The sequence below is a fragment of the Microcaecilia unicolor genome, chromosome 1, assembly GCF_901765095.1.
Source record: "Microcaecilia unicolor chromosome 1, aMicUni1.1, whole genome shotgun sequence".
Lineage (NCBI taxonomy): Eukaryota > Metazoa > Chordata > Amphibia > Gymnophiona > Siphonopidae > Microcaecilia > Microcaecilia unicolor.
In genome coordinates, this window is record NC_044031.1 from 541,406,362 (window position 1) to 541,424,561 (window position 18,200).

At 41.6% G+C, this 18,200-nt stretch overlaps 1 protein-coding gene across 1 annotated transcript in view; it reads right to left on the reverse strand.

The window, feature by feature from the left end:
• The window catches only part of CDH17 (cadherin 17), a 202,539-nt gene that overhangs the window by 56,944 nt on the left and 127,395 nt on the right, over positions 1–18,200 (reverse strand). Inside the window, exon 13 of the mRNA XM_030216653.1 lies at positions 17,730–17,957. Within this exon, the coding sequence (XP_030072513.1) occupies positions 17,730–17,957 (228 nt within the window). The remainder of the gene's footprint in view (positions 1–17,729; positions 17,958–18,200) is intronic.

Here is an 18,200-nt window from a genome sequence, read left to right on the forward strand (position 1 = left end):
AAGAAAAACACGACCAGGCAAAGTCATCCAAGTGTTCGTCAGGGACGTCCTTGTTTTTTTCAATATGGGTCGAGGACGACCAAGTGTTAGGCAAGCCCAAGTCCCGCCTTCGCTACACCTCCAACATGCCCCTGTCAAATTTGGCCGTCCCTGTGATGGAAAGCAGTTGGGGAAGTCCAAAATCGGCTTTCGATTATACCAATTTGGATGACCCTATGGGATAGATGTCTTCTGATTTGTGTCGAAAGATGGTCATCCCTCTCTTTCAAAAATAAGCCCGCTAGTCTGCCACCACTTGTTCAGTTCAGGGTGGATCACTACAAAAAGAAACCAGTCCCAATATGTCTAGTAATTACAATAACCAATGTAGAATAACCTAAAAAGTCATTTAACATTCACTCAATACAATTCTACATAAAGTCCAGATTTTTGCAGAAAATACATAGGAGTTAGTGAGATCTTGTAAATCTATTAATTTGTATTTCCGTGTCAAATTAATAGATTTTCAAGATCTCACTATCTCCTGGATCACTGTCCTATGTATTTTATGCACTGTCCCTCTTAATTTTAAACAAAGTTTAATTAAATGGCTGATGGTGTGGATAACATAAGGAAGGACTTAGCAAAGCTAGAGGAATGGTCTGGCGGCTTAGATTTAATGCTAAAAAAAAATCAGGGTCATGCATTTGGGCTGCAAAAACCTGAGGGAACAGTACAGTTTAGGAGATAAAGAACTTTTGTACACAAAAGAGGAGCAAGACTTGGGTGTGATCATATGTGATGATTTTAAGGTGGCCAAACAGGTAGAAAAGGCGATGGCAAAAGCTAGAAGGATGATTGGGTGCATAGGGAGAAGAATAGCCAGAAGGAAAAAGGAAGTGATGATGCCCCTGTATAAGACTCTGGTGAGACCTCATTTAGATTATTGTATACTAGTAAAAAAGGCCCGTTTCTGACAGAAATGAAACGGGCGCTAGCAAGGTTTTCCTCAGAGTGTGTATGTTTGAGAGAGAGTTTGTGTGTGAGAGATGGAGTGTGTGTGTCAGAGAGAGAATGAGAGAGGCAGAGACAGAGTGTGTGTGTGTTTGTGTGAGAGAGTGTGTTAGAGACAGAATGTCTGTGTGTGTGTGTGTGTGTGTGAGAGAGACAGACAGAGAGACTGTGTGTGTGTGTGTGTGTGTGTGTGTGTGTGTGTGACAGAGAGATAGAGTGTGATAGGCAGACTGGTCTGTGTGTGAAAGAAAGAGAGAGAGAGAGAGAGAGAGTGTGATACAGAGTTCACTCTCTGTGTGTTGTATTTTTTTTTCTGTTGTGTTGCACCCCGTTGTCCTTTGCCTCTCAGTCTTGATTGATGTCTCTTTCCGGCTCATGGGCTCCCTGCCATGTAATTTTCCTGAATTATAATAATGTCACTGTTTGTGTTTTTTTTCTATTCTGTTGTTTCCTGCTTTTGTGTGACATAGTGAGAGAAAGAGAGAGTGTGTGACACATTGTTTGTGTGTGTGAGTCACATTCTGTGTGTGTGTGACACAGAGACAGTGTCTGTGTGTGTGTGTGAGAGAAACAGTCTTTGTGAGAGACAGAGTGTGTGTGTGTGTGTGTGTGTGTGTGTGTGTGTGTGTGTTTGAGACTGGAAAAGAGAGTGTTTGTGTGTCTGACAGAGACACAGTGTGTGTCTGTGTGTGAGAAAGCAGTGTGATAATTACCTATTGATAGGATAACTGGACCATCGTCTGACGCAGGTTTAAAAAAATGTATGTCAATATTTTTACCTATTAAATAATTCTAACATTCTGCAGTGACAGAAATTAAACCTGAAACAGATTTATTAATTTCAGTCTACCCTGCAATGCTGGACTGCTGTATACCTGCAGCTCCACTTCCTGGTTGCCTATGATCAGCTGAATTTCAGTGACTCTGATCTCATGACCTGCTTCCCCACCTCTCTGTCTGAGTCTGGTTCCTTCAACCAATCTTATGAATCTTACAGCCGGTATGGAAGGAGCCAGCAAGGAAGTTTAAGCAAGGGTGTTGAATTCACCAGTAGCCGATGTCATAAAGCTGAAGGCAGTTTGGTTAGTCACTGTTTCCCATTCCCCGCGTGCAGGCAGAGAAGGAAATCTTCTAGTTAAAATTAAATTAGAGGTGATGATATCTTTATTTACATAAGTACTCTCAGTTTTGAAACACGCAGTGTCTTTACCTGAAGACTTCAGTAAAGCTAATGGAGGCCGCTCCTTTTTCTTAATTGGGATTATGTAATTATGATCGTTGAAGTTATTGTGAGCTTTGGGGAAATGGAGAGGAAGGACTGCGAATAAATACAGTAGCTGGGCAGCATTTGAAAGGAAAACCCTCTAAAACTCGTTTTATTATTTAGTGGTGGCTGTTTCTTAAAGTTTTTACCTGCTGCTGCGCCAGCAAAAGTGAAGGGGAGCATTGACGGACGGTGCTTCAGAGTGCCTTCCCTTTCGCTTCAGTGTCAGCTGTTTGAGGGGCTGAATCTCGAGTGCTGTAGTGGCGAGAGCAACGTCTTTGTTATTGTGGTCGCGCGCTTCCTGCCTCCCTGGTAGTCGCCTCCCTGCTGGACAGTGACGTCAGGAGTTGTCTTATTCGAACGTTGGAGGAGCATGACGTTGAGGGCAGAGCGATGCGATTGGTTGAGTGTCATTGCTCCGCCCTCGACGTCATCACATTTGACGCGTGTGCGGGGCAGACACAAAGCGATCTCACCCCCTTCACTTTTAGAGGGGCTGAATCTCGAGTGCTGTAGTGGCTAGAGCAACGTCTTTGTTATTGTGGTCGTGCGCTTCCTGCCTCCCTGGTAGTCGCCTCCCTGCTGAACAGTGACGTCAGGAGTTGTCTTATTTGAACGTTGGAGGAGCATGACATTGAGGGCGGAGCGATGCGATTGGTTGAGTGTCATTGCTCCACCCTCGACGTCATCACATTTGACGCGTGTGCGGGGCAGACACAAAGCGATCTCACCCCTTCACTTTTAGAATGTTGGGTAAGTGAGGCTTCATTAGAACGTTGGAGGTGCGTTTTATATAGAGAGATAATTCTGGAGACCGCACCATCAAAAAACATATAAACAGGATGGAGTTGGTCCAGAGGGTGGCTACTAAAATGGTCAGTGGTCTTTATCATAAAGCATATGGGGAGAGACTTAAAGATCTCAATAGACAGCAGTCACAGGACAGTGTGCTTACTTTTGTTTTTGGTCTATTAGATTGTAAGCTCTTTGAGCAGGGACTGTCTTTCTTCTATGTTTGTGCAGCGCTGCGTACGCCTTGTAGCGCTATAGAAATGCTAAATAGTAGTAGTAGTAGATATTCTTTGGAAGAAAGGCGGGAGAGGGGAGATATGGTAGAGACATTTAAATACCTACGTGGCATAAATGCACAGGAGGCGAGTCTCTTTCAACTGAAAGGAGCTCTGGAACGAGAGGGTATAGGATGAAGGTGAAAGGCGATAACTTCAGAAGTAACCAGAAGAAATACGTCTTCATGGAAAGGGTGGTAAATTCATGGAACAGCCTCCCGGTGGAAGTGGTGGAGACAAAAACAGTAACTGAATTCAAGTGAACTTGGAACAAGTCTCATAATGTTTTCTTGGTATATTACTATCATGTTCTAACATTATCATGTAACCCAAAATCCTTCTGTAATACCAAATGTCTATTCTCTTATATTTCCACTATTCATGATATATTGTAAGCCACATTGAGCCTGCAAAGAGGTGGGAAAATGTGGGATACAAATGCAATAAATAATAAATAGGATCTCTAAGGGAGTGATAGGAAGAGTAGAGAGAATGGATGGGGAGACTGGATAGAAAATATGGTCTTTATCTGCCTACATTTTTTATGTTTCTTTGCAGTGATTCATTGATTTGGAAGGAACAATGATTTGTTTACTTAAATTGCAGCTTTCATTTGTATGGGAGACAAGGATGCATGCAGACCATTGACATGTGCCACAAAATTTCTCAAGCCAGCATTTCAAATATTGTTTCATTTATAAATTGATATAGTTTATTTTTCAGGGAAAGCCACACCATTTTCAAATTAATTCTTGAGTTGTATTAGCTGAAAACTGCTTGATTAGACAGCTGGACTGCATTCTAGTGAGATTTCTCACCAAGGCCCTTGAAACTGATCCAAGGTTTCTTTGCAGTCTGTGACAGTGGAAAAAGCACAAATCATCAGGTTTTTTTTTTCCTTCCAGTATCCCCTCACTGCCTCTTCTCTCTTTTCCACTTATCCAAGTAAAGACATTCCTTACAGAAATATTGTGCACAGATTTTGACGTTCTTACATGTTATCTACATGTATACAGACCTACATGGAAGCTGGTAGTAGGTTAAGTTTCACATACAAGATCCCTTTTTGAAGTTATTGTAGATCTATACACATCGGTTTGAGACGATGGATTTATAATTTCGTTTTATTCAAATTTATGTGAATTTTTGCATTGTTTCTTTTGGAATTTTTATGAGACTATCAGGCTTATTTTTGAAAGAGAAGGACGCCCATCTTTCGACACAAATCGGAAGATAGGCGTCCTTCTCCCAGGGTCGCCCAAATCGGCATAATCGAAAGCCGATTTTGGCCGTCCCCAACTGCTTTCCATTGCAGGGGTGACCAAAGTTCACAGGGGCATGTCAGAGGCATAGCGAAGTTGGGACTTGGGCATGCCTAACACATGGGCGTCCTCGACCCATAATTGAAAAAAAGGGCATCCCTGATGAGCATTTGGACGACTTTACCTGGTCCTGTTTTTTCTTACGACCAAGGCACAAATGACCAGATGACCACCGGAGAGAATCGGGGATCACCTCCCCTTACTCCCCCAGTGGTCACTAACCCCCTCCAACACTCAAAAAACAACTTCAAAAATATTTTATGCAAGCCTCTATGCCAGCCTCAGGTCCATCGCAGCAGTATTCAGGTCCCTGGAGCAGTTTTAGTGGGTGCAGTGCATTTCAGGCAGGCGGACCAAGGCCCATCCCCCCATACCTGTTACACTTGTGGTGGTAAATGCGAACCCTCCAAAACCCACCAGAAACCCACTGTACCCACATCTAGGTGCTCCCCTTCACCTGTAAGTAGGGGTAGTGGTGTACAGTTGTGGGCAGTGGGTTTTCGGGGGCTCAGCACACAAGGTAAGGGAGCTATGTTCCTGGGAGTAATTTCTAAAGTCCACTGCAGTGCCCTCTAGGGTGCCCAGTTGGTGTCCTGGCATGTCAGAGGGACCAGAGCACTACGAATGCTGGCTCCTCCCATGACCAAAGGGCTTGCATTTGGTTGTTTTTGAGATGGGCGTCCTTAGTTTCCATTATTGCCGAAAATCAGAAATGACCAAGTCTAGGGAGAACCTAAATGTCAAGATTTGGGCATCCCCGACCGTATTATTGAAATGAAAGATGGACTCCCATCTTGTTTTGATAATATGGGTTTCCCTGCCCCTTCACCGGGACGTTTTGCAAGGACGTCCTCAGCAAAACTTGGGTGTCCCTTTCCATTATGCCCCTCCATGGCCCTTATTTTAGAAGCACCAGTTGTATTTTGGACATCTGAAAACCAACATTTGGACATCTATATTGTATGGTAATCCAAATCCCAATTTTAGAAAGTCAGGATATAGACATCTAGAATTGCAGTACATCCTTATGGGGTATGGTCGGGTGTTTTGGGCAGGACTAGGGAAGGGCCAAAATATGGACATCCAACTCTGATTTCAGAAGGGAAAGGGATGTCTATGTTTAAAAAGACAGATGTTGGTATTTAGACTTGGAACCCAGCATGTCCAAGTTACAGAAAGTTGCTCCAATTGAGCAGCTCTCCACTGGAATGATAAAGGGAAATCACCCCTTAGGGATAGTAGGCTCTTTGACAGTTTCAGGAACTATATAGAGAGGAAAGGTCCCACATAACCTTATTACTGAGAAATTATGAGAGAAGAGGACATTTCTCTGGGTAAGTGAACATTATTTTACACCGTGCTTTGGTGATTTAAAGAGGGGGGATAAAAGAGGAATTGTAGGTTTATTGATAAAGACAGTTTGAATTTTAAAAAGCAAACTTTATTTGTCTCCATAGTATAAAACCCTTTTTCACAGAGTTTTAAACTTGAACTTTCTGCCACAGCCTACAGCATTAATAGATGGCCTCTAAAAGGCACATCAGGGCCTAGTCCACCCTCCCCAATTCCCACCCACCCCTAGCATATCTCATTATTTATAGTCTTAAATCATAGTCAATTATTCTAAATAGGATAACATGAGGGAAGTTTTCATTACAGAGTTTTAACTACATTTTATTACTTTCTGAGATGCAAACACTAAATACATCACACAATATATAGAGGGGAATTTTTGAAAGAAACGTCCAAGTTGCAATTTGGACGTCCTTAAAAAATGGCGAAATCCAGGGGCAGGGAAACCTGTATTTTTGAAACAAGATGGACGTCCGTCTTTCATTTCGAAAATACCACCAGAGACGTCCAAATCCTTAAATTTGGATGTCCCTAGATTTGATTGTCCCTAGACTTGGTTGGTTCTGACTTTCGACGATTTTCGAAACAAAAGACGTCCATGTCAAAAACATCCAAATGCAAGCCATTTGGGCACGGGAGGAGCCAGCATTTGTAGTGCACTGGTCCCCCTGACATGCCAGGACACCAACTGGGCACCCTAGGGGGCACTGCAGTGGACTTCATAAAATGCTCCCAGGAACATAGCTCCCTTACCTTGTATGCTGAGCCCCCCCCAAACCCACTACTCACAGCCCTTACAGGTGAAGGGGGCATCTATATATGGGTACAGTTGGTTTCTGGTGGGTTTTAGAGAGCTCGCTGTTTCCTCTACAAATGTAACAGGTAGGGGGGGTATGGGCCGCGGTCCGCCTGTCTGAACTGCACTGCAGTACCCACTAAAACTGCTCCTGAGACCTTCATGCGCTGTCATGGACCTGAGTATGACATCTGAGGCTGGCACAACATATTTTTAAAGATGTTTTTTGAGGATGGGAGGGGGTTAGTGACCACTGGGGGAGTAAGGGGAGGTCATCCCCGATTCTCTCCAGTGGTCATCTGGTCATTTTGGGCACCTTTTTGTGCCTTATTCATAATAAAAACACGTCCAGGTGAAAACGTCCAAGTGTTCGTCAGGGACGTCCTTGTTTTTTTTGGATTATGGGTCAAAGACGTCCAAGTGTTAGGCACGCCCAAGCCCCGCCTTCACTACACCTCCAACACGCCCCCTTGAAATTTGGACGGCCTTGCGACGGACTGCAGTTGGAGACGTCCATAATCGGGTTTCAATTATACCAATTTGGACGTCCCTGGGAGAAGGACGTCCATCTTCCGATTTATGTCGAAAGATGGACGTCCTCCTCTTTCGAAAATGAGTCCAATAATCTTAAGGCTCTTTATATTAGTCTAATATCACTAGTACCTTAACAAGTTTTAATTAAATAATTCAATAATACTAAGATGCAGATAGTAGTCCAGCAGCGACGGGGTGCTCTCCAGTATTTTGCACTGTGTCATATGTATTATTATCTCCCAATTTGGTGAGAGATTATATATGTATGCTCAATGCAAAGAGCTCCTAGCTCTCAGAGAACAATCCATTCTCCTGAGGCTAGAGTAGCGGAGAAGCTAAGGGAGACACAGAGGTACATAGAGGAGACCTAAAAGAACATTGTAGAGAAGTCCCACCTCCAGTCTGACAGCCCCAGTGCTGACTTGGAGGGAAGTCACCTAAAAGGAGAGCATCACCTTGGTGAAGTAGGAACTAATCCTATTGCTAGGACCTGCCCACTAGGGAATGCAATATCTTGTCACACTGAGGATTTGTCTCCAGGAACTTCTGCCCAGGAGGGAAGGGTTAGGACATCTGTTGTAGTTGGTGATTTGATCATTAGGCATATAGATAGCTCGTTGAATGGTGGACATGAGGATTGCCTGGTCACTTTCCTGTCTGGTGCGAAGGTAGGGGACCACATGCATCATCTAGATAGGATTTAGATAGTACTGTGGAGCAGACAGCAGTCTTGGTACATGTGGATACCAATGACATAGGAAAATGTGGGAGGTAGGTTCTGGAAGCTCTTAGATGGAAAGCTGAAATCCAGATCCTTCAGGGTAGCATTTTCAGAAATGCTCCCTGTTTCACACTCAGGACCCAAGAGGCAGACAGAACTCTGAAGTTTCAGTGCATGCTTGAGATGATGGTGAAGGGATGAGGGATTTAGATTTGGTAGGAACTGGGCAACACTCTGAGAAAGGGGGAACCTATTCTAAAAGGATGGGCTCCATCTTAACCTGGATGGAACCAGTCTGCCGGCACTAACATCTAAAAAGGGGCACATGGTTCGGTGTGGAGTATCTTGAAGGATACTATAGAAACAGCATGCACTCAAGAGGCTATATAGATCTGTATCAAATTGATGGAAGAAGAACAGATCCCAGATGAAAAGTCCCAAAATACAGTTTTTTATTAATGACTGTACCCAACGTGGTCCACGTTTCACCCAACAAGGGCTGCCTCAGGGATATATAACTAAAAACAGTAATGAAATTAAATAATTAACATACTATGCATTAAAAAATCAACAAATAAAAAGCAAATCTTGTAAAGTGGAAGGGTCCAGGCAAAGTTTTATATGCACTAACAATGAGCACAATTATAAAATGTAATGTGACCATGCATATAAGCATATCTAATGGCATTTTAAAAATCAAAGAATAACCTAAAAACATATAAAATGGATAAGTGTGTGTCTTGCAATATGCTAAAAAAACCGAATCTCATTCCTGAAAAAAGGCAAAACAAAATGTATATCTCAGTCCTAAAAAAATTGTTTAGCAAAGTGTGTACCCCATATCCAGTGAAACAGTGAGGGCTACTGGCAGCTCATACCTAAAATCAGTGTTTTAGGGTACTCATATATCAAAAAAGCACACCATTGTGTGATTCAAGCAAACAAAATCTTAAGGACATTAGATACCACATTTGGAAATGTACCAGACCTATACTCCAAGGTCACTGTGAAAATGCTCAGTAAGGCTCTGAATTTTAAAACACAGACATAAAAGGTTTAAAGGTATAAAAATAGCCTCCTGGGTTCCATTAAAACTGTTAAACCACACCACTGTGAACAGCAGCTTTGTTCAACCACCTTGTGGAAAATACAGCCATATTCAGGCAGCCTATAACTTTTTTTTTAAATTAGATTACCAACACTTATAAGCTTTTAAAATACAAAATTTACCCCCCCCCCCCCCATTATATTGGGGATTACTAAACTGGAGTGAGAAGCCCAGCCCCAAGGGGAGTGTTTATGGGAAAGTACTGAGGGAAATGTTTCTGTTTATTGAATGACAGTAGAGGTTGGATGTGTAGTTTATAAAAGTTGTTGCTGTGCAGAGCACATGGTCTTTGGTTGCCTGTTCCCCTGCTGGGACCCGTGTGGAGAGGAGGTGTCTTGGATAACCCCAAGAAACTGTGGAGTTTTCTGCCAGTAAAAACATTAACCGTGGAATAGAGGAGCTCAGGTGGGAGTAGGGATAAGCCAGCCAAGGAGCAAGAACAGGGAAGAAGCTTGTTTGGGCCCAAAGGTAGCAGCGCTGAGAGATGTATCTTTGAGAGAGAAGGATAGACATAGAAGTCTGATCCTAAGAGGAGATAGCTTGCTGCAAAACTGCTGCAGGTACAGCCTTGGATTATTCTGCCCAGAAGGATGGGTAATGGACTGGAGAAGTTGTAAATACGTGCATACCCTAGGAATTATAAATAGACTATTAAGTTACACCAAAGTCTTGAACTGGTACTTAATCTCATTTTGAACAAGTTATCAGTTCGGGTATAAATTGACCTGTTTGATACTGAAATAACTGTTTTCCTCCAGAATATATGAAGTTTGGATAAACTGCTTGTTGCAGAGTTCAAGTAAAGTTTATATTTATGCTTATTTCTTTGAGTTAGAGTGATGTTAATTTACTCCTGGACTAACAAAGGAAAGGTAAAGAATAAAAGCCTGGCTTAACACCTTATGTTATTTGTGCCCAGCTCAAATAGAACTTAAAACTTTTGCTTGATTTCGGGTGCTGACCAGATGAGCTAGTTGGTGCCCGGAACTTTTATGATGAGACCAGGGTTATGCATAATGGTGCCTGTAATGTGGGGAAATAGGGTTTAAGCCGGAGACTATTTGATCTGGATTTGAGACTTTAAACATTTTCCCTGTTATCGGAGAGATGACTTAATTGAAAACTGTGACTTTGGATTTCCCGCCACTGGAGAAACGCGGTGTGGGTTACAACAACTGCCCGGATAATACCTTCAAGTTACCATCAGAACTGTGAGTATCCAGGGAACAAGATGGGAAGAATATGTGAGGCAAGTATGGCCACAGTTCCCATGCATGCAGCACCAAATTGTAGATCAATGCATGGAATACTGGAAGCGATCTCTCATTGGTAGAAAGTTACGAGTGACACCACATATGTCGGATGAGGTCAGAGGTCAAGCATAAGGGCCCAGGGCAGTGTATGGACTTTGTAGTAGAGGAGTTGGAGTTGATGTTTGGTGAAGAAGATAGTGAAAAGATGATGTCTCACCAATTGCATGCTGTGATTGAGTTGGCAGTGGAGGATGGGGCACCCGTAGGGTGTATTATCTGCCCTAGCTGTGGCCATTAGTAGGATCTGGCCCCAGTGCATCTGTGCTGTAGCCAATGTGGCATGGAGACCTACCACCATGAGGAGAATGTGCCATCCCCACAAGTGGAGTTCTCAGTCCCTGAGAAGACCAAGGAGGAAGAGCAGAGTTACATCTGGACTGGGATCTGGGAACGGATGAAGGCTGAGTCCTTGAAGGAAAGTTCCTTGGAGAATTTCCTTGGAGAAGGCCCCAAGCACATGGAGGTAACTGAAAGGAACCACCAGTTCTGGTGAGCCTGACAGCAGAGGAGGGACCTGGGGAATTGGGCCTTGTGATCCCATCCCCATACTGTAGAATCTGGAGAAGTCACCTTTTGACCTCTCAGCCACTTATTGAGGTGAGTGAGGAATACTGTGGACTGTAGGGAAAGATAGGAGAAAAGATACTGAGGAGCTGCAGAATGAATACACTTGTATGTCAGTAAGGAGAGTTTGAACCGTATACGGCAACAGATAGGGAGCTAATGAAGTGACTTGAAGAGAGGGGTTATGTTAGCATAGCAACACTGGTGGAAAATGTGTGAAGCAAACTTTTTAACAGAATGAAGGGGAGAGGGGGTGGTTTAGTTCTGTTCAATATCTACCTCAAGCCACTAACCGAGCTGAGTCGGTCGATGGGACACTCAGTTCTACATCTACACAGAGAACGTGAAGCTACTCATACTTATTAAACCTAACTTACCCCTGAATAAACTGACTACCTATCTAACATCAATTCAAAAAGAACAACAACATATTTTGCCTGAACCTAAGTAAAACTAAGCTTCTATGGGTCCATAACATAAGTTGGCAGATACTGGACATCAAAATATCTTTTTGTAAAAAAGAACTCCCTCTCAAATCACAAGTCAGGAACCTTGGAATACAATTAGATTCAACACTTAAATCTGATTCCCCCAAATCCAAGTAACCTTCAAGAGCTGCTTCTATCATTTGCAACAATTACACTGCCTCTCTCCATACATTGAGAAGGCAAACCTTGTCTCAGTTGTGCATGCCATGATAACATCAAGACTGGATTACTGTAGTGCACTCTACACTGGTCTGACTACATGGGGTCTACACCAGCTCCAACTGATTCAGAATGCTGCAGCAAGACTAATAGAAGGTTGTATGCGATTTGACCACATCACACCATTTTTGCAAAAACTTTACTGGCTACCAGTACAATACAGAGCTAAATTTAAAACTGTATATCTGATCTTCAAGGCCCTTAAAGGAAATGGCCCAGAATGCATGAAGAACAGGATCACCTTCTACACATTTCCAAGGAGACTAAGATCCTCCCAAGGAGTAGTATCCCTAAGCACACCCTCTCCAAAGGACATCACATGATATGATACCCACCAGCAAACCTTCACCAGAGTAGCCCCCACACTCTGGAATGCACTCCTTTCTGACCTCATGTGCAACTTGCTTAAATTAATCCCCTTATTTTCTTACTCCTGCTTCTCTATATTACCATCTATATGTTCCATTTTTTTTTATATCCTATGTTGTCTACTAAAATGTTTTATTACACATTGTTATTTGAATATTTTTACTGTTATAATTGTCTATTGCTTATTTTGTCTTATTCTTTTCTACACTGCCTTGAGCAAATTCCTTCAAAAAGATAGTAAATAAATCATAATAATGGGGTAGGCTGGGGGCATGACAAGATGGCAGCATTACTTCTAGTGGCCTGAGGCTGTTTTCTGGCTGAGCTGCAAACTCCTTGTTTTACATCTGTTTTGGTGGTGATTCACCGATGCCGCACACAAAGAAGACGGGTCAGGTCTGGGGGATTCCTACCCGGTACAGCAGAGAATAGTGAATATGCTTAGAGGCCCTGCTGAAGCAGGTGGCATAGGAGCATCCGCTCTAGGGCTGGAAGTTACTCTCTCCTCTCCAGACACCAACACTCCTCAGTGTCTGGCAGCTGCTCCTGCTGAGTCTGTGGCAGCTCAGAAAGTGGAAGGTGCCTCACTGAGCCCCATTAAGGAGGGGCTGGTTTGGAGAAGACGCTCGCTGTGAATTCTATCAAAGGGACTGGTGGATTAATGGTGCCTTCCAAGGGGGAGACGCTGGAACACATTTGGAGAGGTCTTAGTTTTCTGAACATCACCATGGCTGAATCTACTGTTGAGGAAAAAACTTTTATCTTCTAAAATTTAAGAGTTGGCATCCAATCTGGATACTGTTAAGGTGGATTGTGCAAATCAATTCCATCAGTTAAAGGAAGAAGTTAAAATACTGTAAGGCTTTAAATCAACAATAGCTAAGGACAAACTGTTCCTTCATAGGAAAATAGAGCAGCTTGAAAACTATAATAGAAGATTAAATCTCCACCTTCTGAATTTTCCTAAACCTGCTGGCACACTTCTTAGAGCTTTATTTAGAACATATTTGATTGAAGCTCTGCATTTTACCTCGAAAATATAACCTCATGGAACAAAATTCACTTTATTCCTACTGCTTCTAAGGAGCCAGGGAACATTGGTCCAGAGGTTGTACAAGCTAAAGAAGGTGGTTTGGAATTGAACAATTTGTCAGCTGGGTTAGAGGAATCAATATCAGATGTTGCAGAAAGAGCCACCTTGGTAATATCTTTCATATTTGAGCAAGATCATAATCATGTAATGAGACTTTGTTTTCGGAATTTTTTCTTTCATGGTCAAGAGGTCTGGCTTTATCCAGACGTAACAAAATCAACTCATGATAGAAGAAAAACATTTCTTGCCATGAGACAAGAGACTAAAAATATTGGTGCATCTTTTTTGTTATCCATGTAAGTGTTTAGTCAAATATGGTGAGACTAGATATGTCTTTTTTAGGCCTGAACTCCTGCGGTCCTTTCTGGATGTAAAGCAAACTCCAGGTCAGAAGATTCAAGTTCAAGTTGGACAATGAAAATTACTGGATGTATTAGTCTACATTAGGCCTTTACCTTAACATATTTTCTTAATAAGGATACTCTTTTTGATTTTCCGTTTCACCCCACCCCACCCCAACTTTTGGGGTCTAAGAAGGAATATTTTTAGTTTCTTTTTTCTTATGTTGTTATGACTCTCCTATAATATTTTGGTTTCCTTTTAAATAATTTGATTTCAATTGTATTTCATAGGGAGTGTTATTACTTGAAATTGTTTCTAGCCATTTTTCCTGCACAAGTGAATACTTGTGTATTGTATTTTGTTGAAAGTTAAAAATAAAAATAAAATAATAATAATAATAGTGGGAGATTGGTAAAGAGCAAGTTGCAATAATCTAAGTGGAAGATGATGATAGTGTGGCTAAAGGTTTTGGTAGAGAGCTCAGAAAGGAGGCGATTAATTTTGGCAGTTTTATATAGAGAAAGAAATGACAAGTTTTAACAGTCTGTTGGACATGAGCAGAATAATAGAGGAGTCAAAGATGACCCTGAGGTTACGAGCTGAGGAGACAGAGAGAATGAGAGTGTTATCCACAGAAATAGAGAATGGGGAGGAAGAGGAGAAGTGGGTATAGAGAGAAACATGAGAAGCTCAGTCTTGGCTATTGTTTTTTGACAAAATTTGGTGCCAACCAATGGATGATTTTTGGCTAGGTGTTTCAATGTTCAGTCAGAGTTATGCATTTAGGAGGAGGACGAGGAGGTGTTCTGGATACAGGGCCAAATGTCATACAGATAGTGCTGACATTCAACAAAATCTGGATAGCTTTTGATAGTAATTAATTTTTATCCACTACATGCTCCAGGATGTTCAAAAATGTATGTCTGACATGGCCATGTCACCAAGAGGGCTGCTTCAGGGCAATTATTTATGTATTATTTATCATTTGATCAATTTGTTTAAAAAGGTTTTTACTAACATGATCTAGATGTAGATAATGTTAGTAAAAACCTATATCCGTGTGTGTGTGTGTATAACTAATTGCCCCTGAAGCAGCCTTCCTGGTGAAACACGGCTGTGTCGGGCATATGTTTTTAAATACCCGGGAGCATGCAGTGAATAAAGACTGTTACTACTTAAGACCAGTCTTCTCTTCTTTGTTTCCATTTTGTATATTGCAAAACAACTGCCTTTTTGTTTTATCTGGATAATTTTATCCATTTAAACAGGATCACACAAATAGCTGTTCTAACTTAGGGGTCCTTTTACTGAGCTGAGGGAAAAATGGCCCTGTGGTAGTGATGGGGGCCATCTTTCCCGAGCACCAGGGCCCTTTGTACTGCAGCGGGTAAAAAGTCCCCCCACACAAAAAAATGGCCATGTGACAAGATACTCTTACCGTATGGCCATGCGGTGGGGAGCACTTACTGCCATCCATTGAGGTGGCGGTAAGGGCTCCAGCAGTAACCCGGCAGTAACCGGGCAGTCTGGGGTGATGCCTGATTACTGCTGGGTTAGTGACGCACTATAAAAATAATTTTTATGGCATACGCTCAAGCCAGAACTACCTCTGGTGGCCGCGATGGGCCAGCGGTCATCTCGATTTAGCGTGTGGTAAGCCTGTGTTTGGCCGGCGGTAATTCCGAGTTAGCATGTGGTAAACCCGCGTTGAGCTTTCCAAAGCTTTGTAAACGGGCCCCTTAGGCAGGTAACTTGTACATTTAAGTTTAGGATATATGTATTCAGCACTTCTACTTAAACAAATAGGCCAACTAAAAATCTCTCAAACAGATAAAAAAATAAATCATCCACCACTTTTAATTTGTGTGTTGATTGTTGCTATTGTTTGGAAAAATAAAAAAAATCTCAAACGAAAAAAAAATCATCTGCTTATCTTTATGCAGCAATTGCTGCATTCAATAGAGGCCTCATAGTTTTCTAAGATATTTCTGGCAACAGCTTGATGTTGCAGGTTTGAGGAGACTGTGAATATTCAGATATGGAAGTGTAAAGTAATCCAGTTTCCAGAAGTGGAATTTAGGTCAATTTTGAGATTTTTTGCCTTTATTGGTGTATTTTGTTAAATGTGGGCAGTTAAGTAAAACACCATCATCACAGTTAAAATGAACTGGACATTTCAGTGCCAACCCAGAAATGCTACCAGGTTAGCAGCAGTAGTCAGAATACTAACCAGATAGCTAACCAACTAAAGTTAGGACAGCCATTTTACTGGCTCCACCCAAGCTCTATCTACAAACCACCGCAGCATTGGACAGATACCCCAAAATTGTAGAAATGGCACTAAAAATTGTGTGTGCAAATTTTGCTGCATGCCCGATTTGCGCATACAAACTAATTGAATAATAAGCCAATTAGTGCCAATAATTGGGTACTACCAATCAATTATTGGTGCTAATTGGCATCAATTAAAATTGGCATGCATATTTTTAGGCACAGGATCTGTGCATACAATTTACACATTGAACCAAAAAGGGGGGGCAGCTATGCGAGGGTCATGGGCGGATCAGGGGCATTCTTCCAATTTATGCATGCTGTTATGGAATAAGGAGGATCCAAGCCTAATTTAAGCTGGTGTAAATCCTCGCGTCTAAAGTTAGGAACGGATCCTGGCACTAAATGCTAGTCTATAAACGGCACCTAACTTTGAGCGCCATTTATAGAAAAGCGGTTAGCATGTTTTTTTCTCAGCACCATTTATAAAATTTGGTCCATAATGCTGAGAAGATCAGAGGACATATAAAGGGGGTAATTTTATAACTGGGCACCAGGTGCTAGGTGCCATGAGAGAAACAACAAAAGTTCATCACGTACTTTCTTAAACCTCCATTATCCCAACTGCAGAGGACTTAAATACAAATCTATACATACATCTAGATTCTCATACATCTGCTCACAACTATGGAATGAATTACCGATCACCATAAAAACAACACACGACTTGACAACCTTCCGGAAATTACTGAAGACTTACTTGTTCAAAAAGACGTACAAAAAGGATCCTCCATAACGAACTGACTCCTAAACTACACCAGATACAATGATTATGGAACTCTTCTAATTTGTTTATTTTAATGACATCCTCATTACTGAATATTATATCTTGTCCTGATATCATGATGTTATGTTTTATCTATTTATCCACTTCTAATCCTACATGATATTCTTATACACCTTATTTGTAACAATTCTGAAATTCTTATTCCGTTAATATGATTGCATGATATTCTTATGCACCTTATCTGTATCTATATTCTGAAATTCTTATTCCATTAATGTGATTGTCGTTGTAATATATTGTAAGCCACATTGAGCCTGCAAAATAGGTGGGAAAATGTGGGATACAAATGCAGCAGAATAAATAAAATGATGGGGAATTATGGGTACTGATTCTATAATGTGCGCACAGACGCCATTATAAAACACTAGCTTAAGCCCAAAGATGTGCTCACAACATTCGGTGCACTCATGCCAGGTAAATGGCAGATGTGAGTGGGTCTAAGCGCTACAGATCACATATGTAACTTACAGTATTATGGGCCCCTTTTACTAAACTGGGCTAACGATTCCCCTGCGGCAAATGCGATGCAGCCCATTCAAACTGAATGGGCTGCATCGCATTTGCCGAGCTGGGAATCACTAGCGCGGCTTAGTAAAAGGGACCCTAGGTGAGTAAGCAGGAGAAATGTCTATATCCTGCCCATGCACCACCCTTGTAGTTATGAGTGAATGCATGCACTTACATGTGTAAGTGCCAGTTATCTCGGCACTTACACACAACTACACATACATATTTACAGAATTGCCTTTTCAGTGGCTTTCTGGTTAGTGCCACTAAATATCCCTCTCGTAGCAACTCCCGCCAACTGGATAAGTGCCTTTGATTTTCATCTCTGTTAATTCTTACAATTTTTTAAATTTATTTATAAGTTTTTATATCATTTTTATGAGCAAACCATTCTTTATTATGAACTAAAATTGTGCTGTAAGTACCAGAGTGGCTTCCTGTGCATGTTTAAAAACTAGAATTGGGTTAAAGTCTCACTCCAGTGACTGGGTCACAGCAGCTCTGAGATTAAATTGGGAAAGAGTGAAACAGGATGACTAATGTATAAGGATATCAGACCTGTTGGAAAACCTTCATCTGCCACTTCCACTGTCAAGTTATATTGATCTGCATCTTTCTTCTGTAACCCAGTGCTGTTCAACTGGAAAACGCCAGAAAACAAATCAACTCTGAATAGATCATTTTGTGGGATTTTAGGATTCTGGTCCAAAATACGAAAAATCAATAGAGAATTGCGTGTATCTTCTTGATCCATGTCACTGGCAAGCAGAGTTCCAATATTACTTCCTAGACACAGAAAAAAGTATGTAAGTGAGAGAGCCTGTCCACACCGTTAAACATCCATTCTCCAATATACTTGACTTGATTGCCAGATCCACAAAATAAAGATGTTTATTATATATTAAAAGATTCTATATACATATTACTTTAAACCCCCCAAAAAGTACTTAAAGCAACATATCTCTCACAAACATTTTGCAATTCGTTACTGTAACCACCTATAAAATGCCATTAAAGGGGGAAGTTATC